Source organism: Hyaena hyaena, unplaced genomic scaffold (assembly GCF_003009895.1).
Source record: "Hyaena hyaena isolate Hyena2069 unplaced genomic scaffold, ASM300989v1 scaffold_482, whole genome shotgun sequence".
NCBI lineage: Eukaryota > Metazoa > Chordata > Mammalia > Carnivora > Hyaenidae > Hyaena > Hyaena hyaena.
The window spans coordinates 138,744-164,947 of NW_024081119.1; the positions used below are offsets into that span (position 1 = coordinate 138,744).

Sequence of the window (26,204 nt, forward strand, 5' to 3'; positions counted from 1 at the left end):
TGGGGAAAGGACAGTCTTTTCAAAAAACGCTGTTGGGAAAACTGATAGCCACATGCAAAAAAAAAAAAAAAAAACCCAACCCAACCCAAAACTGGACCACTATCTTTACATCACACATAAACGCACTCAAATGGATTAAAAAGCTGAACATAAGGCCTGAAATCATAAAACTTCTAGAACAAAATAGAGGCAGTGAGCTTCTTGACCTCAGTCTTGGAAACGATTTTTGGGGACAAATACTTAGGAGCAAAGGCAACAAAAGCAAAAGTAACAAGTGGGACTATTTCATACGAAAAATCTGAACAGCAAAGGAAATGGGCAACAAAATGAAAAGGCAACCTACTGAATGGGAAAAAATACTTGTGAATTATATATCTGGATAAGGGGTTAACATCCAAAATTTATAAAGAACTCCTATAACTAAACAGCAAAAAACAAACAATGCAATTAAAAGAAAATGATTAAAGCAACTAAACAGACATTTTTCCAAAGACCTACCTATGGCCAATTTATACATGAAAAGGTGCTCAACAACATTAAACATCAAGAAATGTAAATCAGGGGCACATGGGTGGTGGCTCAGTTGGTTAAGCATGCAAGTCTTGATTTCGGGCTAGAATTTCATAGTCATGAGATCGAACCCCATGTCGGCCTCCTCACTGGGCTTGAAACCTGCTTTAGATTCTCTCTCCCTCTCTTCTGCTCGTCATACCTGACAGTGGCTGAAGGATGGATTATGGGTGTCAAAGGTATAATCTTCCATTTATTTTATATATATATATATATTTTTTTTTTTTTTTTAATTTTCTGAGAGAGAGAGAGCGAGCGAGAGCACATGAGAAGGGGAAGGTCAGAGAGAGAGGGAGACACAGAATCTGAAGCAGGCTCCAGATTCTGAGCTAGCTGTCAGCACAGAGTCTGACGTGGGGCTCGAATCCAAGAACCGTGAGATCATGACCTGAGCTGAAGTCGGATGCTTAACCCTCTGAGCCACCCAGGAGCCCCAGTCTTCCATTTATTATAAGTATGTGTTGGGGGCTGTAATTTATAGCATGATGACTATTAGTTAATACTGTACTTAATATTTGAAATATTAACAGATCTTAAAAGTTCTCATTATAAGAGAAAAAGTTTGTAACTATGTATGGTGACAAATGTTAACTAGACTTATTTTGGTAATCATTTTGCAATATATACAAATAGCTATTCATTGGAGTTAAACCAGCAATTAACACTTAACTGTGATTAAACAGTTTTAGAGTATGTGCAAAATGCTGGAAATGTTTTATCAAATATTGTCTCTAAAAAACTATGGTACAGTGAGGGATTGTATGTACATTTCTTAACTTTCTGACAATATAACCTACTTATAATGAAGTCTATCATGCATGCTCTTTAGGAACACATTTTGTGAAAAAGTAAGATCACACAAGTCAGTCAGAAACACCAAAACAAATAAATGAAAAAATTCTTCATGAAAGAAAGAGTCAAAGGCAATATCATGAAATAGTCAACAGCAAAAAAAAAAAACAAAAACAAAAAAACAGATTAAGTGAAAAAAGATATGGTTATTATAAATTAGTTGTAACTATACATAAAAACCTAAACAGAAAAAAGCTTACAAGATATCAAATATGTAACAGTATCAAAATAAGGCAACATTGTTTTATAAGGGATAGTGGTATAAACTGCCACTTCATGAAGTAATGAGTTTTAGATGATAGCCACCACCCACCCCAAAAAACCACACAAACTATAAATCCTTTATCTTGCACATCAATTAGTAAAGATCAAACAGAAAGTTCAAGGGTTTGTCATTTACTTAGCTGCTCAGCTTTGCAATCAAGCCAGGTTTGCAAATTACATGTTTGGCCAGTTAATTATTATCTCCTATAACTTGTATTTATTCATAAATTTTTAGAAATAGAATGATCAGTCATGTGGAATTTAAGAAGCAAAACAAAGAGGGGTGCCTGGGTGGCTTAGTCGGTTAAGCGTCCGACTTTCGCTTAGGTCATGATCTCGCGGTTCGTGGGTTCGAGCCCCGCATCCGGCTCTGTGCTGACTGCCAGCTCAGAGCCTGGAGCCAATTTCAGAGTCTGTTTCTCCCTCTCTCTCTGACCCTCCCCTGCTCACGCTGTCTCTCTCTCCTAGAAATAAATAAAAAATATTAAAAAAAAAAAATAGAATGATCAAAAACTTACCACATGAGTAGTTTTTAGTGTAATGCCATCAAATCTGCATAAACTGGAGCTCTCTTCAAAGAAAATATCACATTCTTCTAACTCTTGAGCATTACAAGGAGGTTTTTCTTTATCGGGATTTGGATTCTTAGACCAGAAAACAAAATAAACAAACCATTAACAATAAGACAGTGGATTTCTTCATACTTAAAATATCAAGATTATAACAGTAATTAAAAACTAAATTTCAGACCCATGACTGATAAATCCTAGTCAACAAAACCCAGAAATGACAGAGTGATGAAATCACCAGAAAGATATTACAACAGTTTTTTATACTCAAAGATGTACAGAAAAATACATATATGTTGAGAAAGGTATGGAAGATATTTTTAAAAAAGAACCAAACTGAACTTCTAAATATGAAAATACAATATCTGAAGTGGAAAGCAAAAAAGATGGGATTGACAGCTTATTAGACACAGCAGGAGACCTGTGAGCTTGCAACACAGCAAGAGAGTCTATCGAAAATGAAACACAAAGAGGACCAAAAAATAAAAAGAGAACTGAAATGACCAGGGGAACAAATATCAAATGGTCTAACACATGAACAACTAGACAAGGGCAGGGAGAAAGGAAAAAGAATTGAAAGAAATGGTCACTAAATGATGAAAACTGTAACTCTATAAATTGAAGGTCAAAGAAAACATTTAAAAAACCCACTGCAAATCACATTATAATGAAACTGCTGAAAAGTAGTAATGAAGAGAAATCTTAAAAGTAGTCAGAGGAGGAAAAGACACATTATGAACAGATGAACAAAGATACAAATGACAGCCAACTTCTCATCAGAAACTATTCAAGGCAGAAAACAATGGAGTTGTGAAAGGGGGAAAAACCCTATCGACATGGACTTAATATACTTACCAAAAATATTTTTAAAAAGAAGACAACTTAAGTATTTTTACAGCAAACAAATTTTCCCCCTAAACCTACACTACCAGAAATGCTAACAGAAGTTGTTCAGCCAGGAACAAAATGACAACAGTTGGAAATATGAATCAACACAAAGAAACGTAGAACAGAGGAAATGTGTAATATGTGGGTCAAGGTAAGACCCTCCCCCCATATTTTAATCTCTTTAAATTTAAAAAATAACTGACTGATTAAAGTTGAAATAATAATGTGTTACTGAGTTTATAACATGTAAAAATGAAATGTATGATAAGAATACAAAGGATGGGGGCGCCTGGGTGGCTTAGTCGGTTAAGCGTCTGACTTTCGCTTAGGTCATGATCTCGCGGTTTGTGGGTTCGAGCCCCGCGTCGGACTCTGTGCTGACTGCCAGCTCAGAGCCTAGAGCCCATTTCAGAGTCTGTATCTCCCTCTCTCTCTGACCCTCCCCTGCTCACGCTGTCTCTCTCTCCTAGAAATAATAAAAAAAGAATACAAAGGATGAAGAAATGGAAATATATTGTGAAGCTCTTCAATTATAAGTGAAATGATATAATAGTTTTTGAAGAAAGACGGTGATAAATTAAAGACATACAGTGTAAACTCCAGAACAACCACTAAATACACACATACACACATATAAAAACATAAAGGTGTAGCTAATAAGCCAAAAGAAAAGATAAATGGAATCATTAAAGTAATTTTAATATGTTCCATTGTTAAAATGCAAGAAGTGCTGTCTGGCCTTATAACCCTCATAGAGTAAAAGGATCACAATGCTGAAGTGATAATTTGCATATATATATATGCATATAAATTGTGTATATACATATATACAACAGAAATATAATTCTACAATTGACCAAATGTCCACACACCTCATTTGCTGAAATGTAGTCATCTTACTGAAAACTTGATGAAATGACCTGAGAAGTCTCTGAAACTAAATGGCTGGGAGTTACAGAAGTGACAGAAGATCAACCTTGTCTATGTTCCACCTGGGATTTGGAGCTACCTAGTTGAGTCAGCCTAAATTATCAATGGAAAAAATTCTGGTTGCTATGACTGGCTGGGAAGGCAAGGTCAACAATTAGCTGGAGCCATTTGTTCAGTGATTCAAGAATATATACATGTCCAGGAGCACAGAGAAGGCACCCTCTGCACTTCTCCCTCCCTTCCCTTTTCCATTACCTGTATGTTAAAGATTAGAGAGCAAAAATTAAAGTTCAGGACTACTGGTGCACTTGAGTGGCTCAGTCAGTTAAGTCTCCAACTTTGGCTCATGTCATGATCTCACGGTTTGTGGATTTGAGCCCTGGGTCAGGCTCTGTGCCAATGGCTCAGAGCCTGGAGCCTGCTTTAGATTCTGTCTCTGTCTCTCAAAAATAAATAAAATGTCAAAAAAAGAAGTTCAGGACTATCAAGGCAGGCAGAATTAAACAGGGCAAGATTACAGAGAAAGGGGAACAGCAGAGAAGAGAACCCTCTGCCGCTTCTCTATAGGCATTTATTGATTTTCAAGCACAGCTGAAAAAGGTAAGTGGAAAGAAGCAGGCAAGGGACTCAAGAGCTGAATGCTGATATTAATAAAGTGCTTGGGAGACAAAAACTGAAGCTCAGGCTGACACAGGAGAATCCCTGTAAACATCCTAGACTTTCAGTTACGAGTCATGAACAGTTCTGTCCTAGGAGAAAGAACAAGCAAGGAATAAATATCAGCCACATAAAATACTGAAATATAGCACCAAATCAAATCATCCTTAATGGATGCATTAAGGAGGATGCAAGTCAAGTAGTGTTTGGAATGAAGTGTATAGCATTAAATGCTTTCAAAAGAAAAGTAGGTTAAAAAAATCAATCATGTAAACTTTCACTTTTAAAAATAGAGCAAAATAAATTCAAAGTAAGCAAATAGCAGAAAATAATCAATGTAATAACAAAAAATGAAACTGGAAACTGAAAAAAAAAAAAGCCAAAGGAAATAGATGCCCAATATAATCCTGTATTTAATAAAGGAATTAAATTCATGGTTAAAATCTTCCAAAAAAAAAAAAAAAGTCCAGTCCAGTTTCATTGGCAAATTCTGTATTTAAAGAAATAATGCCAAATCTATACAATCTCTTCCAGAAATAGAAAAAGCAGGAAATACTTCCCTATTTATTTTAAGACATCAGCATTACCCAGATACCAAAACTGGGTAATGACAGTAAGACGACAAAACTACTACAGACCAATATTTCTCACAAATATAGATGCAAAACTCCTCAATAATATATTAGCAAACCCACACTGGTAGAACATAAAAGGGATTATACATCATGACTAAGTGAGGTTTATACCACAAATGAAGGGAGTATATTTCACAAAATTCTATATGGCCTTTCATGATTAAAAACTCAGTATAATAGAAGAAAATTTCCTCAACATGACAAAAATAGTCCATACTTAATAGTGAAATATTCAATTATTTTTCCAAGCTTACAAACAAGGCAAAAATGTCTGCTTTCACTATTCACCATTTCTATTTTACAATGGATTAGAAGTTCTAACCAATGCAGAAAGGTAAGAAAAAGTATAAAGATTTGAAAAAACACAAGCCAGCCTTCAGCTGCAGATAACAAGATTCTATGTTTGTTTATTTTCCCCAAACACACTGGTGTTCAGACATAAATAACTTACTCATATATACCAATATTCCCTTGAAATAATCAGGTTTAAAAGGCAGTTAGGAACAATATCTATAAAATCATAACAAACCCCACTATCACTATACATCCCAGAGCCCTTATCACAATAAATGCTTGCTGAATGAATGAATATAGGGCAATGTAGTCTGCATGGGCTTACTGTAACACCAGGGCTATGAAATCAAAGTTTCATAGTCTTACAAAAAAGTTCCAGAGATCCTGAATTTGTGGTAGGGACAGAGAGAGGGGGGACTGAGGATCTGAAGCAGACTCTGCATGGACAGCAGTGAGCCCGATGTGGGGCTTGAGCTCATGAACCACGAGATCATGACCTGAGCCGAGGTAGGGCACTCAAGTGACTGAGCAACCCAGGTGCCCCCTGAAATTTTTAATTATTGCTAGTAGATGTGAAACTTGATTTCTCCATTTTGGCCATGTTTTCTTTTGATAGAAACATTTACCTTCAATATTCTGATTTCCTTTCCACTTTAGGATATAATTAACCCTATATTATAAACTACCTCCTAACAGTTTTTTTCTCATTATTCTAATTCCAGATGGCAATAAGTCAGACATTTTACATGTACTGATATCATTTTTGGTGACTAAACATGTCACCAAAACATGGTGACTAAGATTCTGTTATAATGCTTTATTCAATTTTAAACAATTTTTCTTTAATGTTTGTTTATTTTTGAGAAAGAAAAAGAGCAAGAGCATGGAAAAGGCAGAGAGAGAGAGGGACCCACAGAATCTGAAGCATGTTCCAGGCTCTGGGCTGTCAGCACAAAGCCCAACGCAGGGCTTAAACCCGTGAACTGCAAGATCCTGACCTGAGAGCTGAAGTCAGACGATAACCAACTGAGCCACCCAGGTGCCCCTGCTTATTCAAATTTTTAACATTATCTTAAAAGTCATCAGACTGGAAAATATTCAACAAAATCTCACAAATGAATGAGTAGTGTATTATCACTTAATCATTATAATGAATTACTTTGTCAATCATAATTAACTGTGGTATATATACCTCTTGTGATATTCTAAGATATTCTAGAAAATTTCAATGATGACAAGTAGATTATTAGCATTGGTAGCCAGTAAAATCCTAATTTTGTCCTTGCCAATATCAGTCTATTGATTCTACTAAAGGAGAATATCTATGTGTCTATGTGTGTGTATACATATACATGTTTATACAGATATACATGCAATCCACCTTATACAACAATCCCACACACATATATATATTCACATAGTGTAAGGAATAAATATTAGAATTTTAAGCTACATTCAAACAATAGTCTGTAGTGCCTAATCTGTATCTCTAACATTAGGAAATGTAAAATAATGTTTGAGAAACCTGGTACAATCCTCACATAACATTATTCTGGGCCTTTGGAAAGTCACCCTACTATTGCAATTGCTTACCAGTTCTTCAGAGGTCAAGTGCATCAAACGTTCAGCTATTGCAGCACACTGGGCTGAGTCTCTTATAAACTCTCCTTGTTTATCACCGACCACTAGCTCTGGCCATGTTAGTCCTTCATTCTTTTTAGTCAAGAAAATCTCCAAGCTAGAAGTTAAAGGAGAAAAGTAATATGATACTTGTAACATGCTTAATGTTACATTAAGCAACTACACAAATTATATAACCAATAGGAAACAAAAGAATCTTCCACTGAATCTACACCACCCTGGTGTCCAGAAGATGTATTACCAAAACCTGTGTTCATTTTGGTACTGCATATGCTGGAAAATCTATAACCCAAGGGTAATAATTTGTCCTTCCTAAACAATCAATAAAGTGCCGCTGGAAACGGCATGCCAAATGGCTTCATGAGAAGAGCGGCAAGAGTAATGCTGTTGTAGTCCAGGTGTGCAGTATGCTACCGAAAGAGACAGAAACGCAAGCAGCAAGAATCTGAGAGATTTTACTAGGGAATGGTGATGGCAGTAAGGCCGGTGGTTGAGGCAGGCATATAATATTAATTGGACAGAGACTGTAACTAAATGTACTTTTTTGTATGTGAAGCCAATAATTAGCTTCATTTTCCCAAACTAGTAGCCATAATATATACTAATGTAAACACCAGGCAGGTTAGATCACTACAAATATTAATTCTTAAAATACAGATTTTAAAGAACTGAAAAGAAAGTAGAAATTAGAAAGTAATTAACTTTGGTAACATAAGGGAAAAAAAGTTGTTAATGTCTTCTTATCAACTGAAAATCTAATTCTGTACATTTAAGCCACTGAACAAATTCCAAACACACTAAAAAGGCCTATCCAGGAATATGGAGATTAAGGTCTGATGCAGCAGGAAAGAGAGAGAGAGCTGAGTCAGGGAAGACCGTGGACACAGGAGCATAGAGGCTTGCCCACATGTCTCTCGAACAGGAAGGGAAATTCAAGTAAGCTGCTTTAGGCGTAGCCGTTGCCAGAACACAGAGAAAAGCAGGGTGGTGGTAGCTGTTCCCAAGGAACGCACCCTTTCCCATGTGCCACCTCTGGTACACGTGTGCTATACTAACCCATGCCCTGGGACCCAACTGCAAGGATATAATTGCAAGGACACAATAATAACTGTTATCATAATTATCAAACAGAACATGCACGCTTATCAGTCATTCTTTTTCAAGGCTGTTATTATCATCACCTCATCAATTAATTATGGCACTTTAACTTTTTCTGAAACTTTAGGAGACTATACAAAATATCTTTTCTATGTAATGAGTTCCTATCATTAGCATTAAAAATTACCACCATAACCTACTCTCTAAAAGAAAGCTCATCTTGAAAAGGATGATGATGATGAAGATAATAATCATGACAGCAACTACTCATACTTATCTAATGCTTCCCATATGCTAGGTGCTGTCTTTAAGCATCCCACATGTTTTAACTCACTGCTTGCTCACCACAACCAAATAAAGTACTATTTTCATCTTCATTTTACAAAGTAAGAAAAGAAAAGCACTGAGAAGTTAAGTAACTTGCCAAGGTTAGTGGCAAGCTAGTGAAGCAGTCTGGCTCTAAGTCCATGTTCTTCAATACTACTTTAATCAATCCTGTTTATCACATCACTGTCTTGTATTGCAGAGCATTCCATTGTGTGCATTTAACACCACTGTGTTTTTATCCTTCACCTTTTCATGAACATCTGAATTGTTTTCAGTTTGAGTTTTTTACGAATAGAGTTGCTATAAATATACTTGAGGGGGTCTTTTATTTTTTTTAACATGCATTTTCATTTCTCTTGAGTAAATATCTAGTGGAATTTTGGGGTTACAAAGTGGGTATATATATATATGCTTAGCCTAAGAAACTACTAAACAGTTTGCCAGAGTGACCATCATTTTTCCCTCCCACCGGCAATGGACATGCTCCACATTCTTGTCGACATTCGATACCACCAGCCTTTAGTTCTAGTCATGCACGGGTGTCTCATCCAGCTTCAATGTACCTTTCCCTACTATTTTTTTCATATGCTTAACATTCAAATATCTTCTACTGTGATATGTCAATTCAAATGATTTGATTATATTTAAGATTGGGTTATCTTCTAATTATAAATTTCTAGCAGAGTTTCTTATATATGGAGAATGCAATTCCTCTGTTTTGTATGCATACTGAAAATATTTTTTCCCCAGTCCACGGCCTGCTTCTTTGTTTTCTTAATGGTATCTTTAGAAGAGAAGAAATTCTCAGTTTTGATGTACTGAAAAGTTCTGTTCTGATAAGCTGACTATATCATCTATTTTTGTGTCCTGAACACATAATTCACAAAAAAATGGACATGGCTAACTTACACAGGAAAAATACTTATTCTCTGTAATTTTCAAAGAAGTATTGATTCCACTTATAGGTATTTATTCTCCATATATATTTCTGCACACATTAAATTCTCTCATATATCTATGAAAGTTATTCACTGTAGCAAACGACTGCAAACAGTCAAAAAATCCAACAATAAAGGACCCTTTTCAAAAAAAATGTGCAGGCGACAGAGTAAAAGATCATAAACAGCCATAAAGGAGAATAAAGTAAGTCATTATACTTTATGGAAAGTTCTTCAAAATTTACTGTTGAAAGTCAACAAAAGCAAGCTGTAAAACTGTAGTTATGTTTTAAAACTTTTTGTTCAAAAAAATATATATCTGCTGGAGCACCTGGGCTAGAGGGAGCCTTCACACTGTTTTTTATGTATCTTAAAATTTAAAGAATGGGAATGTATTATCTAGTTGGCAAACTGAAGTTAATAAAAAAAAGATTAGTTCTCTTAAAAAATTTTAAAGTATTAATTAAAATAATTAGCCATTTTTATCTATTAATTATTACTGTTACTACTGTTATTATTTCTTCCAGGGCTGGTAATAAAAAACTCTACCATGGAATACAAACAATAATATTACTAGCATATTTAATCCTCATGAAAATTATGTTTTGATACAGTAATTCTTTTTTTAATCTGTCTTAAGAAAAGAATCAACAATACAGACAGACCTATTGTAGTATTCAACTTTGGTGTAACCACTGTGGAAAGGTTAAAAAAAAAGAAAAAGAAAAAAATTATAAAAAATAAATTTAAATATAAATACAATTCTCTCTATATACCTTTTATTCTCTTTAATCATCCATGTACTGCTTTCTTGATCAATAGATGAATAGAGATTTCCTTCCAAAAACCTCTGACCCTTCAGCACAATGTTGATGTGATCAGGCAAAAACTGTACTTGAATGTCCTCCTTAGAAATGCCTTCTGGAAGCTGTATTGTTACTGTCAAATCATCTTCAGTCTGTTGCCAGTAATACAGAGGTTCTATTGGGAAAAGGAAAATACATTACGTAATAAAAAAGTGGAGACCAGAACACACGAAATGAGAGACCAGAGCATACAAAAGAACACCTATCTAAAGGAAATCTTGGCGTAATTTCTAGTGATCTTCTCACCAAAAAAAGAAAAAAAGTAATTATAAACAAAAACATACAGATCTTTTAGGGAATTTTCAGAGTTATAACTGCACTTGACATTTCTTTTTCTAGGCTTACCTAATGCTCCAGGATGGAAGCACTCATAAAACACTAATGATAGCAATCTTTATCCCCATTCATTCTCTCCCTGCCTCCCAGTTTCCCCCTTTACTCCTTCTTCCTCTTTACACACACAGCAGATGCCTACTTCAAAAGAGTAACAAATCTGTCATAAACCACGGTCTGAAACTTTCACCACTGCTTTAACTGGCCCTAACAATGTAACTCTGTGGTAAAGGAGACCACTATTATTTGGTGAGATACACACCAACATAAAAATAAAAGATATATATATTTATAAATTCTACTCCACAACTTTGTTGCATGAAAGCAACTTCACAGGAAATTCGAGGGCTGCCAGTATATTTTGTCCAAGCTCCCAATAAAAGAATTCTCTCTTTATCTTCTTCTTGATTTCCTTGGCTTGTCTTATAAAAAGCTTTAAACTCATCATGCTACAGGTTGAAATACCCATAGGATGAAATAAGAAAATAGGGCTTAAATGGAAAAAGAAAAATACTCGCTAGGAAATAAATAAATATTTGCTTAATGATATCCATAAACATTAATCTATCCACCCACTAATCAGAAAGAAATATAACATAGTGGTTAGGAACTAGTACTCTAGAGTTGATTAGTCCTAGGTCTTGAATCTTGGCTCAACCACTTATTAATCTTGGTATGCAATTTTATCTATGACCCTCTTTTTCCTAATCTGTAAAATAAGGTAACAAAATATTACATTTTCTCACAGAACTGTTAAAATTAAAATGAGTTAATGCATATAAAATATTTAATATCAATCCTATTATTAAATATATTATAAACTCTCAGTAAATAAGGGTTATGATTCTTTTCTGAGGGGGTTATCATTCTTTTTATTTTTGTGCTATTTTGTGTAAAAACTTTGTAAGTACTAGCTATGCTCAAAGATATAGAAAGTATGATGTATCTTCTTAAAAGATCACTTCTATTTGATGTTAAATGAAATTTAATAAGCATATTACAGGAATAAGTATAAAAAATGCATAAATTTTTAGTATAAAATTGTCCTTTGGATTAATTTCTAACTTGCACCATATTCCTTTAAGCAGGCTCTCAGATCCTCTCTCTTAATCTCTTTAGAAGTACTTTTAATATAAATTCACTGAAAAAGTTTGAACTATACCTTAAAAGATTGAGAACTATAAGCACCTTAAGACAAGTCATCTGTTTTACTCAATTTTCTGTCTACCACAAAAGTTAACAAGGCAATTTATATGTAACAATGATTCAATGGGTACCTTCTGCAAGATATGGAAAGGGGAGGAGTCTGCAAAATCACATGGGCTTCTAGTAAAACTTAAATTCCATGGAAGTAAACTAAATGGAAAGCCAGAATTTTTTAATCCTTTCTCCACTAAAAGGTATACAAACAACTAAATTTTCTCAATTGTTGGTTGCTAAATGCCTATGTTTTTGGAAATGTTTTAAGTCTTTTCTAAGAAAATGCTATTATTTATATCATTATGACAACACCAAATGGGCAACAGACAATATCAGTCTTCTTGAGGTTTACAGAAACCCATATACATTCTCAGAAGATTTAAAAGAATGCTATAATTAACAAATTATCCATAATTTTTTAAAAAATTACATTTTTACTTTATAGGTAAAGGCTGTTTATTAGAAGAGAAACAAAAATACAGGGGATTTAAAGTTCACACTAAAAGGGAAGGGAAGACATAATAATGAATTCAGGAGGAAATCAAAATATAATGTGAGATGTCAACAAGAAAAACAACACCTAAATTGGTAGCGATGATTTAAACAGATGTTGTGTCCATCCCAGGCTACAATCTCTCTTGGAACCACATGGTGTCAGGTATGAGGCTGAATGCTTCCAAAGACTAGGGAATTCTTTCATTTCCTTTGCAGTTGCTCCCTAGAGTTCTAGGGGCATGTGGTCTGGAGATATGAATAGATGTTCTGGCTAAGTTCTAGAAGAGTTTTAACATTATAATTAAGACAGAAGAGTAGAATTTATTCAGAAAGGGATCTTAGAGATAATCTAACATAAAACATATCACATGGGAAACCAAGTTGTTAAAAGGCTAAATAAAAGGTCATCAAGCACAACTCTCATATTCAAACGTGCATATATTTATAAACCTGTGGTAAATATTTTTAAAACATTTATTACATTATTGTCTTCAAATATTTTTCAATGAATTTTTTGTTTAGAAAGCTCTAAGTATAGTGAAACTAATTTTTATTTTATATAATTAACAAAAAAGGGACACTCAAAGATGTATAATTGTTAAATACTGTGAAAATCTCAAGTAAAATACACTATTCTCTGGTTATAAACATCAGAATTATGAATAGTAATAGTTACAGGATGATGTTCTCTTGAATATAAGAGTATACAGTCTTCATATATAAATATAAATTTTAAAGACCTTACTGCTGTCTTCATTCTAAAACACTACCTTCATCCATTTATCCATTTAACAGTGGGAAAACTCAGTGATTCTGCCCGCAGAACTTTTTTTAGCTTAGTACTAAAAGTTAAAAACATCTACATTAGTATACACCTATAATCAACAGTTAGCTTATTTTAAAAGATTAATATCTTCAATACTAATATGCTAGCTTCACAAACACCAATAACATAGAGACATTATTCACTTAATAAGGATTTACTAAACATCTCTTAAGGTAAGCTAAGGTACAGGTTTTTTAAAAACATTTTTGGTAATTATGAAATTACTGATTAAAACAATTCACACTATTTAGACAGTACATTTTACAAAAGACAATTCTGATAAATACAAAGGAAAATAAAGAAAAGTTAAGCACCTACTTAAGACAAACCAGACATAAACGTGTGTGTACATAAACACACAAGAGCTATATGAAGATGAACAGTAAAATTACCTTTGATTTTCTCAGACATGTTCTCATTCTTATTTTCTTCAAGATCTTGACCAACATGTACAAATGTGAAGGACTTGTAGGAGACAATCATCAGACCCTTCCCATCAGGCTCAATAGCAGCATAATGTGGCACTGACTTTCCACGGAGAATATCACGCTTAATGATTTCATATTTTTTATTATCTGTAAAAACAAAGTATTTTAGAACAAAAAATTAAAAAGACACCATATTATAAAAATATCCTGAAAAAATTTGCATATTAGTTACAATTAAAAAAATTTTTTTTAATGTTTATTTTTGAGACAGAGCATGAGCGGGGGAGGGGCAGAGGGCAAAGGAGACAGAATCCCAAGCAGGCTCCAGGCTCTGGGCGGTCAGCACTGAGCCCAGTGCAGGTGGGGCTCAAACTCTGGGACATGGAGATCATGACCTGAGCCTAAGTCAGATGCTTAACCAACTGAGCAACCCAGGTTGCCCCTAAAATTAAGTATTTTAAGTGTACTACTAAAAGGCATGCTATCAAGAGTCTTATATGGCTAAAAAATTTTTATAACTAATTTTCTATAAATTCACCCCTACTTTAAAATACTAGATCTGATGAAATCCGCCCTAGATTGTGCTTTTCAATGTGGTAGCTACTGGCCATAGTGGCTATTTAATCAAAATTAAGTAAAATTTAAAATTCAATTCCTCAGTCACATTAGCCACATTTAAAATGTTCTATAGCCATGCATGGGTAGCTGCTACTGTATTAAATGGCACACATATAAAACATGTCCGTTTTGTAGAAATTTCCATTGAATACCAGTGCTCTAGACTGACTTACCTAAATATCAGCTTCTGAAGGATCTACCTTTTCCTTTACTATAGCCTTACTACTTCTCCAGCAGGTACACGATAGGCAACTTTTGTAAAGAGCCACAAATGAAGTATAAAGGAAAGGTATGGTGTGACCTATTTTTCTGCTCATTCTAGTTATTTAAAGGGGTTTCCTTAAAATGAAATGTTTATGGTAGAAATGATTCAGATCTATATGCCTAATGAATCAGGCATAAATAATGATAATTTTTAAAAACATGTTTATTTATTAGAAAGCACACATGCGTACTCGCAGGGGAGGGGCAGAGAGAAAGGGAGAAAGAACCCAAGCAGGCTCCGCACTGACGGCACAGAGCCCAATGCAGGGCTCAAACTTGTGAACTGTGAGATCACGACCTGAGACGAAATCAACAGTTAAGTCAGACACTTAACCCAGGTGCCACAATACTTGATTTTAAGATACAAATTTAAAATATGAGATATAAAGAAAAGATATAAAATTAACTGTATAATGAAAGTTACTGGTAAAATAATTGAATTTATTCTTGAAAATAGGTTTGGTGGGTTTAAAAAAATTTTTTTTAATGTTTTATTTATTTCTGAGAGAGAGAGAGAGAGAGAGAGAATGAGAGAGAGAAGAAGCGTGAGCAGGGGACGGTCAGAGAAAGCGGGAGACACAGAATCTGAAGCAGGCTCCAGGCTCTGAGCTAGCTGTCAGCACAGAGCCTGATGCGGAGCTTGAACCTATGAATCGTGAGATCATGACCTGAGCCGAAGTCAGATGCTTAACCAACTGAGGCACCCAGGTGCCCCAAGGTGGGGTTTTTTTTGTTTGTTTGTTTGTTTGTTTTGGATCCTTATCTTTAATTACACTGTTACTCTTTTGGAGTTAAACTTTAACAAGCTTCACCCTGAGTAGTCAAAAATTATAACCCAATGTCACATATTATACATAATGATACAATGTTTTATTTACTTATTTATTTAATGTTTTATTTATTTCTGAGAGAAAGAGAGAGGGAGAGCGTGAGCAGGGGAAGGTCAGAGAGAGAAGGAGACATAGAATCCGAAATAGGCTCCAGGCTCTGAGCTGGCTGTCAGCACAGAGCCCAACATGGGGCTAGAACCCACGAACCACAAGATCATGATCTGAGTCGAAGTCGGACGCTTAACCGACTGAGACACTCAGGCGCCCCTGATACAATCTGTTTTAAATAGATGTTCTTGTTTTCCTCTAAATCTTCACCTACTTTCACCTTCATTTCACACATATTTAAGAAAAGACTTGTAAATTTACGAATGAACTAAAAATTCCTATGCTTCCTACACAGGTACCTGTAAGGGAAAGAGTCCTACCTGATTTCAAACACCCAGACTTAGATACCACATGGCTTACAGGGTGGCTTTTCCCAACATGAGTGCAACAGAAAATAACGTGTGGATTTCAAATGAACTCCATGATTAGATAAGCTGGGAAATACTTGATTAAAATTAAGTTGTCTTTTTGTTTTTACTCAAAACTTTTATAATCTTTAACATGCTCAGTGTGTAAAAGGGATATTATATTATTATATGCCCATATTTTCAAATTTATTTAACTATAAAACATAATTTATCAAATGTTCTATATAACACAGTTTAGAAAAGCACTGCTGTTATGTTCATTAAAAAAAAGAAAAAGAATAACAATTATATAAATAATACTTAAGGGGATGAAAGGAATGAGACATTAAGAAATGAAATGAGAGAGCCTGTAAAATTGGCTCAATTCGTTAAGCATCCACCTTTGGCTCAGGTCGCGATGTCATGGTTCAGTTTGAGCCCCTCATTAGGCTCTGCTATCAGCATAGAGCCTGCTTCGTATCCTTTGTCTCCCTCTCTCTCTCCCACTCAAACTTTCTCTCATTCTCTCAAAAACAAACAAACAAACAAAAAAAAACCCACATGGAGGTTAGGGACACAGATCCCCCACGCAGCCAAAAATCTGCCTATAACTTTTGACTCCCACTTAACTATTAATAGTGTACTGTTGACTGAAAGCTTTACTGATAATAAAAACAGTCAATTAACATATACTTTGCATATATATTATATACTGTATTGTTAAAAATAAGCTAGAAGAAAGAAAGCGTTATTCAGGAAATTGTAAGGAAGGGAAAATACATTTACAGTACTGTCCTGTATCAAAATATCAAATATCAAAAATATCCATGTACACGTGGACTTGAACTATACAGTTTAAACTATACAATTTAAACTAAACCTGTTGTTCAAGGGTCAACTGTAATTTAAGGTTCTTATGAACCTTCTTTAACTTATGTTAAATAAGTTAATAAAAACTTAGAAAAAGGGCAGAGTCACGGAAACAAGCTCCCTTAGTTTTCAACAACAGTAAGAATGAAGCACTGGTGAAGGGCAAGGCCAAACCATTATAGGAATCCTACTCAATAAAGTGAAGAATAATTTCTGATGTCCAAGTTAGAAGTCTGATAGACAGTTTCAAACAGCCCAAGAGTCGAGACTTTCTACACTGCTAGAAGAAGCACTCTGGGTCAGAAAAACCAGCACTTTTCCTGAAGGTAGAAATGAACAGCAAAGTTCAATTAGATTTAAAAGACATCACAACTGTGATTTAAGGAAATAAAGGATTTGTTTCCATCTAGGTATTTATATTTAATTTCTCCTTCAATTACACTGTATTTTAACTTAAATTTAATTATATACGTAAATCCTTATGTATGATATACATACACATAAGAATATATGTGTATAGTCTTGTATATACTGAAAATATACACTTTAAATTCTTCCACAATTATGTAAGAATGTCTCCTTTTATACAAAAAGGCATACCTGACTGTGGAAGTTATTGTTTCTATAACCCGTATCTGGGGAAAAACTATCTATAGGAATTCATTCCACTAGATGTCGGGTATTAGAATCACAGCAACAACACCTATGAAAAAGCACACAGCATTTACAGGAACAGCTTTGCATTTCAAAAACTACTAAATGGCACCAACCACTTGTGGATTCACACTGTGGGTATATTTTACCTTTATTTTTCTTGCTGATAGTGACCCATTCCAAAGAAACGTAGAATCCACTTCCTTTCATATCCAATTCTTCTTTCTCTATTCGAAGAAGTAAGGTAGTTATTGAATGTTCTTCAGTATTCATCAATGAGATACTGTGAATTATGATAAAAGGATTCCCAAGCTCTTCATTAAACATAATCTACAAATAAAAAAAAATACACATACCCATAAATGTACAAATGCAGGTGGCACATCAGAGGTTATGTACAAAATACTGACAATATAACAACTAATTGGATACTATTTATTACAAGGAGTAGAAAAATGCAATAGCCTTTAAATAAAGATGACAAGTTCAACTAATATTCTCTGAAAAAGAACTTTTTAAAGACGCTGTCTTTCTCTGTTTAACAGAGAAAACTGGCCAGTACTCTTGGCTTAGAAACAAGAAAAACAATAAGGCATCCAAACAGTATGAAAAGGAGAAAGAGAACTAGAAGTGACCTCCTGGAAAAGAATTATCAAGTTACAGAGCTCTACAGAAGAGGAGCAGGTCAACGCTGGTCCGGTCCCCTCATCTCTTCTATCTCGTATATGATTTGGTTTTGCTTTGTTTCTCTTAGTTTCTGAGTATCGTGCATGTTTGTGTGCAGGTGTGTGCATGTATGTTTTTTTCTATTGTTTTGTTTTGGTTTGTTCTTCTGTTTGTCCCTGGAAGTCTGCAAAGGACAGAGGCAAAGGAATTGGAGAACACATCACTAAAACTCTAATCTCTCTAAAACGAAAGAGCCTATTTACATTTAAAGGTTAAAATTTTTAAAAAGTTGTAATTCAGCAAACTCTATTTAAATAGAATACTGAAGTTTCTTTTTAAAGAGCAAATTTAGGCATCACAAAATCTTAAATTCTTTTTATATCACAAGCACATGATCTAAAAGACTATATATTTATTTAAGAGTAAATAATAAGAGACATTTTAAGACTGTCGGCTAAGCAAGATTTTCAAATAAACAGCTGAAAGAAACGTTCAAATGACAAAAGTTAGTTTTTAGAAAAAAACCAAAAAACCTTTTTCTGGGGGTAAAAAACACACACAAAAAATGCCCCTTTTATCCAGAATCTCTTCCTATGTGTTCCTACTTGAAAGCCTTATAAAGAAAAGTGTGCTTTAATGCCAATTTCCCTAAATGTTTGAGCACCTCTTCCCAAATTATTCCAACAGTAGACCTTTGGAATCCATTCTACGGTCTTGCATAAACAGAAAACAGCAATAACAAGAAAAAATACATCAAATACTCAAAACTGAGATGATAAAGGTAAGTTTTAGTTGGCTGACGTTGGGAGACAAAAAGGAGAAAGGAAAGAAAAATGATAAGCTTTGTCAGGTACAAATAGCTAGTACAAATAGCTGCTTCCTCCTCTTCTCTCTCTCAGCTGAGTGAAAAGGATGGAATGAGACCATGGAGTGGATGTCTAAACTTTTATAAACGGTTAGGCTGAAAGTTCCTATCTCCTGAACAAGCCTAGCAACTCAAATGTGGTACTGCTGATACACAGCACCCCGTCACACTAGAGGCAACACATCTGTAAAGTAGGCAGTCTTCCTGTCTCCTTTATTTCTCTTCCTACACTTCATTCATCACGGCCCCTACTTGGCCCCCGTATGCTCTACTGGACCCCTAACCACTCGCACCTTTAGATTCCTCTCTGTTACACCAATTTCCCCAAAGTCAAACTCTCCTAAGTTGCTTCTCTTAAAGTGACCAGTATTCCACAGTATCCCTCCCACCTTGGTGAACGCCCAGGTCCAATCCCTGTCCCAGTCTCTCTTCCCAGGCCCAGTTAAAACTATTACTCACTACAAACATCTCAGAGGGTGCTTATTTCATTATAGCAGTGTATACTGAAGAGGGCAGGAAGCAGATTTAAGTTTCTGATTTAGAAAATATTACTAAAAACTAATATACACCAAGGGGATGCACATAGTAGAAACCAAATGAATTATAAACCCATATAAATTTCCTTCTGGCAGAGTATGTGGTGTTATTTTTAAGCTGAAGGTGAGCTCGGTCAGTGTGTCTCTTCCTGCTCAAAACCAACAGAATCCACAGCTTGATAATAGTAAGTTCTCATTCATATCTCTCCTGCCCATCACTTTCCAAACTCCAAGTGTTTCAGGTAGCTATGCTATATATACCACATTGCCTCAGTTAAAAAAAAAAAAAAAGAAAAGAAAAAAGGAAATAAAAAAAAATTTTAACACTGGAGGCCAATTAGAAAATGTCACAGTGTCCAATGAATATTTGAATCTGCGACTACCAGGGCCTACAAAGTTCCCTTCTAAACAGGCTATCATTGTTCTGGTTATTTATCATGTTTTTTGTTTAGTTTTTTGAATTACTACAATTTGGTAGTATGCCATTTAATATAACTTAGGAAGGTAAGCCATTTGGTTCTAAGGCCTTCTTGGTTTTTCTCAACTAATTAAAGCCAGATCTTTGTAGGTATCTGATCTGCTAAAAATATTTTATAAGATATAAATCTATTTATTAAGTTCTTATTTGTTTACCCAGAACTAAAGGCCACCTTCTAAGATTTAGACAGTAGAAGTATCACCATATATTTATTAGTATAACTCCGTGTCATTCTTTCCTACCTTCAAAAACTGTGACACTAGAGAAATTAATTCCTTACTTATTATTATTAAAATCCTAATTTGCCCATAAGATTTAAAAATATTACATTGTTGGGGTACCTGGGTGGCTCAGTCACTTAAGCGTCCAGCTTTGGCTCAGGTCATGATCTCATGGTTCGTGAGTTTGAACCCTGCATTGGGCTCTGCTGACAGCTAGGAGACTGGGGCCTGCTTCAGATTCTGTGTCGTCTTCTCTCTCTCCCTGTCCCTCCCTCATTCATGCTGTCTCACTGTCTCTCAAAAAAACTTAAAATTTTTTTTTTAAAATGTTACATTGCTTTAAGAAAACTGAAATAGGGATACCTGGGTGGCTCAGTAGGCTAAGCATCTTGACTCCAGCTCAGTTCATGATATCACAGTTCATGAGTCCGAGCCCTGCCTGCTTCAGATCCTCTGTCCCCCCCATTCTCTGCCCCCCCACCACTGGCACGCACTCGCTCGCTCTCTCAAAAATAAACAAACATTTAAAGAAAAGAAAAAAGAAAACTGAAATAAAAAGAATATCTTAGAGATCGGCACATCAGTATATGTGTGTTACAGTGTATTTTTCTTTAAAAAAATTTTTTTTAATGTTTTATTTATTTCTGAGAGAGACAGAGAGAGACACAGAGAGAGAGAGAGAGACAGAGAGACATGGCATGAGCACGGGAGGGGCAGAGAGAGGGAGACACAGAATCTGAAACAGGCTCCAGGCTCTGAGCTGGCTGTCAACACAGAGCTTGATATGGGGCTCAAACCCATGAACCGTGAGATCATGACCTGAGCTGAAGTCCGATGCTTAACCAACTGAGCCACCCAGGTGCCCCTACAGTGTATTCTTCTCAGTGAGGAATACTCTGGTCAACTCACTGTTTGACCAATGGCAACTCACTAGACAGGTAGCAGGGTGGTACTGCAGAAGTGTGCTGGGCCCATAAAGATACCAGCAAATATCACATGAGTTAAGGACGAAAGATACCCCAGTGTAATTTCTGGCTAACTCTTCTTCAAGAAGGAGGTAATATCAATGCTTAGGGTACTGCTTTACACACATATAAAGCAGTTAACAAACATTCGCTGAAAAAATGAATGCAATTCCTGACAACCTGCAACGACCCCTGATCAAACCAGAAATGGTTAACACATCAGTTTTGTAAAAGGTACATACTACATAATTAAAAACTTCAAAAACATTATATATTATAAAAACAAAGAGGTGACATATAAACTATGCCCAGAAACTATTATTTCAAAATCACTAAGGTCTGTATCATATATACTTTCCAGACTTTGCATAATTCTTAAAAAGAAGTATGTAACAAAAACCGCACCTCCCATTTCTCAGAAGCACTATTTCCACGTTCACCCGTACCAATGAGATACAATCGTCCAGTTCCATCTGATAAGGTAACCCAGGTAGAAGATGTGAAATGGATAGATGCACAAAGGCGATTGTCGTATGCTGTCAAGTCTGTGGGAAGTCGAAACACCTCTCGTGGTTTTCCTAAAGCAGTGTCCTAAAAAGAAGTCAAACATTATTAATGAATCCTCCCTTCCTTCTTCTTCATCCATATACGCATAGAATAAATACGTGCAGTGTAGTGGTTGGTCTCTCGTTTAAGAGAAGCTGCCTTAAAAAAAAAAAAAAAAAAAAAAGAGAAGCTGCCTAATTCCCCTCCCTCTGAGTATGAGCTGTACTACTGACTCACTTCTAATAAAATATGGCAGAAGTGACAGTATGTGACTTCTCAAACTTGGGTCATAGGTTCTTTCACATCTTCTATTTTGCTCTGTTGGACACACACGGGGAGGGCATAAAGGCTCCTGACCATAACCAACACCCAGTGAGCTAACTGTTTTGGGAGTTTCAGTCTTAGTCCAGCCTTGAGATCACTGCTCTCTGGGCTGACATCTTGGCTACAGCCTCATAAGACACATAGGAACCACCCAGCTAGGCCATTCTGATTTCTCACCCATAGAAGCTGTGTGAGATGACACACGTTTATTATTTCAAGTCTCTAAATGTTGAAGTAAGATACTACACACCAATAGTAATTATAGTAACATTATAGCAATCTGGTCATCATTCTTCTCTCTCTTTTTTTATTAAGTTTATTTATTTTTGAGAAAGAGCGAGCGAGCAACCGAGTACAGGGTGGAGAGAGGAGGAGACAGAGAATCCCAAGCAGGCTCCACACTGTCAGCACAGAGCCCCATGTGGGGCTCGAACTCAGGACCTATGAGATTATGACCTGAGCTGAAATCAAGAATCAGACTGAACGACCTAGGTGTCCCTCTTCATTCTTAAGTTTAGAGTTAATGACCAGAATTTTTAACTAATTGGAAATACTACATCAGATTCTAAATGCCTCCACAGACATCAGCCTACGGTACAAAAACACCACATTCGTACTATTAACAACTTAGGTTTCTGTCAACACATTTTTAGTGTATCTATATCCTTACAATTTAAAGCTGTAAGATGGCTCCATCATTAAAATGTTTTACAAGAAAATATATAAAAAGGCCTACATTTCTGGGGCACCTAAGTGGCTCAAACATCCAACTCTTGCCTTTGGTTCTCATCATGATCTCGTATTTAGTGAGATCAAGCCCTGCATGGGGCTCTGCACGAGCCTCCTTGGGATTCTTTCTCCTCTTCTCTTTGCCCCTCTCTTACTGGCATTCTCTCTCTCAAATAAATAAATAAACTTAAAACCAAAAGGTCTACATTTCAGGAAATAGACTTCATCTTATACATCAAAATGTACTCAACTCAATAATTTGTTGTTGTTAAAGCTTTAGTTTTCAGTTAACAAATTTCCCTACAGCCCCAAAACAATTTATGATTCATGTATTTTATTCTGTTCCTTTTAATTACTTAAATCTGTGTATATATTAACAAAATTTAAGTAAACCATACAAAATGTCCTTACTAGCCACAAGTTCTATAGTGACCTACTGTCTCTTTCTAAAGCATCCGGTTTGGTTTGCTTTGAAATGGGACCTTTCCTTCTTTTTGTATTTATAGTTTATTGGTTTACATAATACTGATTAAATAATGAAAATACAATGACAGCTGGCATAAGGATTTTAGAATGACCAAATCTGAGTATTAGTGATAAAAACTCCACTAGCAGAAACAGAATTGTTCTTAGCATATTAAGTACTGAGTGGCCTACTGGCAGTAAACATTAAGCTTACTCCGGTCTTCAGTCAGTATATTATATAGAAGGAATACAGAATATCAGTTACTGCAGTCACTCAGTTAAATGGAAGTCAATTAAGAGATATTTTACTGCAGGTTGATGCCTCTGTAGGCATTTAGAACATCACGTGGTATTTCCACTTAGTGAGAAATAAATGGAGTGGCCAACAAACGGTATCAGGATACTAGAGATCTTCCGGAAAAAATTACTCTCTCCCTGACAGCATGTACAAAAATATTCCACATTCCAAATAGATTAATAATCTAAGTGTTTTAAAGAAAAAGTAAAATAACTTTGTTAGAGGATTAATCATGTTTTAATCTCAGGGTGGAGAAAGTCTTCCTGTGAAAAATAATAGACATGTAGGAGACAGGGAGAAAAATAACACAGGATTAGTATCGACAGCATAAAGACTTAACAACTAGAAATACATGATTATTCAAAATGCTGAAAAGGAAAAAGAATAGAAAAACTATGGTTAACAAAATTAAGCAGGAAAAAGAAAATCACCTAATAGAAGCCCAATCCTCTAATAAATCCTTTCTAATATCTTCTTAGTGAAACACTATGTGGTTCTCCATGGTGTAGATTCTCTTCTATTGTAAAATATCATAAATACAACTTGTTCAACTACAGGTGAGTACCTGGCATCTCTGTCTGGAGAGCACTGGTGGAGGAATGGTTAATTGTAAAAATCCATCCTTTGGAATACCAAGCAACTGTTAAATATACTGAAGTGGATTTATAATACTGACATAAAAAGATCTCTAAAATAATAACTGGAAAAAAAAAGATGCAGAATATCTACAGTATGAATCCATAGTATATGTTAAAACAACTAAATGCTGTGGTATGACAGCACAGAGTAAGGTGTACACAGACATGCTGGGCTGTTAACAGTGTTTATTTACCAGTAGAAAGGAAGAAAAGATCAAAGGCCATAGCGCAACTGGCAGGCAGGGAGACTGAGGGTAAGGGAAACTCCTTTTTTGCTTTAGGTACATTGCTTGACTTTTTTTTTTTTTTTCCTCACACTCAGCAATTTATGTGTGATATAGGTAGTTTAAAAGATACTAATAGCATAAAATAAAATGGGAGTTCTTCCTTAATACAGTTGTTTCAAAGTAAAGGTTTCTAGTGGTCTCCACTACATGCCCTTCACTGCTACTAAACCAGTGAACCACTGTTAGGTAAAATACAGGGCTTAAACCTGTTAAATCACTATTCTTCATTTCATATACAATTACAAAGGTGGTTTTAAACCACTTTCTTTTAAATTTTTTTTTAATGTTTATTTATTTTTGAGAAAGAGAGAGAGAATGAATGGGGAAGTAGCAGAGAGAGAGGGGAACAGAGGATCCAAAGCAGGCTCCACAGTGACAGCACAGAGCCCAACACAGGGCTTGAACTCACAAACAGTAAGATCGTGAACAGAGCAGAAGTTGAACACTTAACCTACAGAACCACTCTAAAACCACTTTCTTTTAAATGTAAGGTTACACATAACTGAGATTCCTGGGAGTCTAGTTATCAGATAAATTATTTTGATACCAAATATAATGACTAAGACACTCAAAAATATAAATGTAAAGCTAAAATAAATTAAAATACAAAAGACACAGTATCTCCCTTACATAAGTTAAATGATAACCTTTTAATAAATAAGTGAAAGCAACCTGAATGTTCCTAATTTTTGAAATCTAAGGCCTAAAGGGCACATCTAATTTTAAATGGACTGTACGCAACAGAAATATTTTCTTCTGTAAATCTTAGAGTGTTAAATTATCTCTGAATAACTTCCATTGACAGTTTTACAAAGTGTCCTCATAATAATGCTTTATGATACTGGCATCTATAATGTCTTTGTCCCACCCAATAATTTTCTTCTGCGAGACCAAAAAAAAAAGCTTAATTTAACTATATTCAAAGCTGCTGAAAATAATTCTGCAGTAATATTTCACAGCTGAATTACAGAGGAATTACAATTTCATTGGTGAATGGAACATTTACTGAATGACTACATGTACAAGCATTATATGAAATAAGTGCTTTGACTTTTTGCCATCTCATTTAACTATTACAAAATCTTATGAAGTTGGTTTTTCTAAACAAATTATACCTAAGATCTCACTGCAGTTTCTGGAATATTCCCCTCCCCCTGCAAGAAAAGAACAAAACAAAACAAAAAGAAACAAAACATTATGAATGCAATTGCCATACTCAGTTGTTCTTCAGGCTAAAACATTATATAAAATTTTTAATTAAATTCCTGGGTAAGTAAAATGTAATTCAAAAATTATAATGTTAATATACTGTATATAAATGACATAGTAAATCATATATGAACTGTATTTATGAAAAACATCTCTAAACAGGAGATTGAAGGCCTCTTAGTTAACAGCTACGAAGATGAGGTTTTAACAGACAAGGCATTTTTCTAATGCATACATGTTTATAGAAAGCACTACCCAAGTTCAGAGAAAAATGGCCAGGCAAAATTAAGTAAGGGTGCCATTTACTAGTATTATTACACACTGACATTTAAAATTCTGCCCTTTTAAAAGGAAGTGATCTTTTCTGGAGAAAGGCTTTCATCACTAATAACGGTTAAGCTTATTTGAAAGAAAAACAAAACATCCTTTTTCCTTTTCCCTTTGTCGCTTTTTTTGGCTAATGCTTTAAGAAATG

The 26,204-nt window shown here is 35.1% G+C and overlaps 1 protein-coding gene across 1 annotated transcript in view; it reads right to left on the reverse strand.

Moving 5' to 3' along the window:
* NUDCD1 (NudC domain containing 1) overlaps window positions 1-26,204 on the reverse strand; it is a 73,451-nt gene that overhangs the window by 24,651 nt on the left and 22,596 nt on the right. Inside the window, exons 3-8 of the mRNA XM_039254389.1 lie at window positions 21,639-21,824; window positions 17,652-17,832; window positions 13,776-13,958; window positions 10,440-10,644; window positions 7,253-7,397; window positions 2,205-2,330 (exon numbers count right to left, since the gene is read on the reverse strand). Of these exons, the coding sequence (XP_039110320.1) occupies window positions 2,205-2,330; window positions 7,253-7,397; window positions 10,440-10,644; window positions 13,776-13,958; window positions 17,652-17,832; window positions 21,639-21,824 (1,026 nt within the window). The remainder of the gene's footprint in view (window positions 1-2,204; window positions 2,331-7,252; window positions 7,398-10,439; window positions 10,645-13,775; window positions 13,959-17,651; window positions 17,833-21,638; window positions 21,825-26,204) is intronic.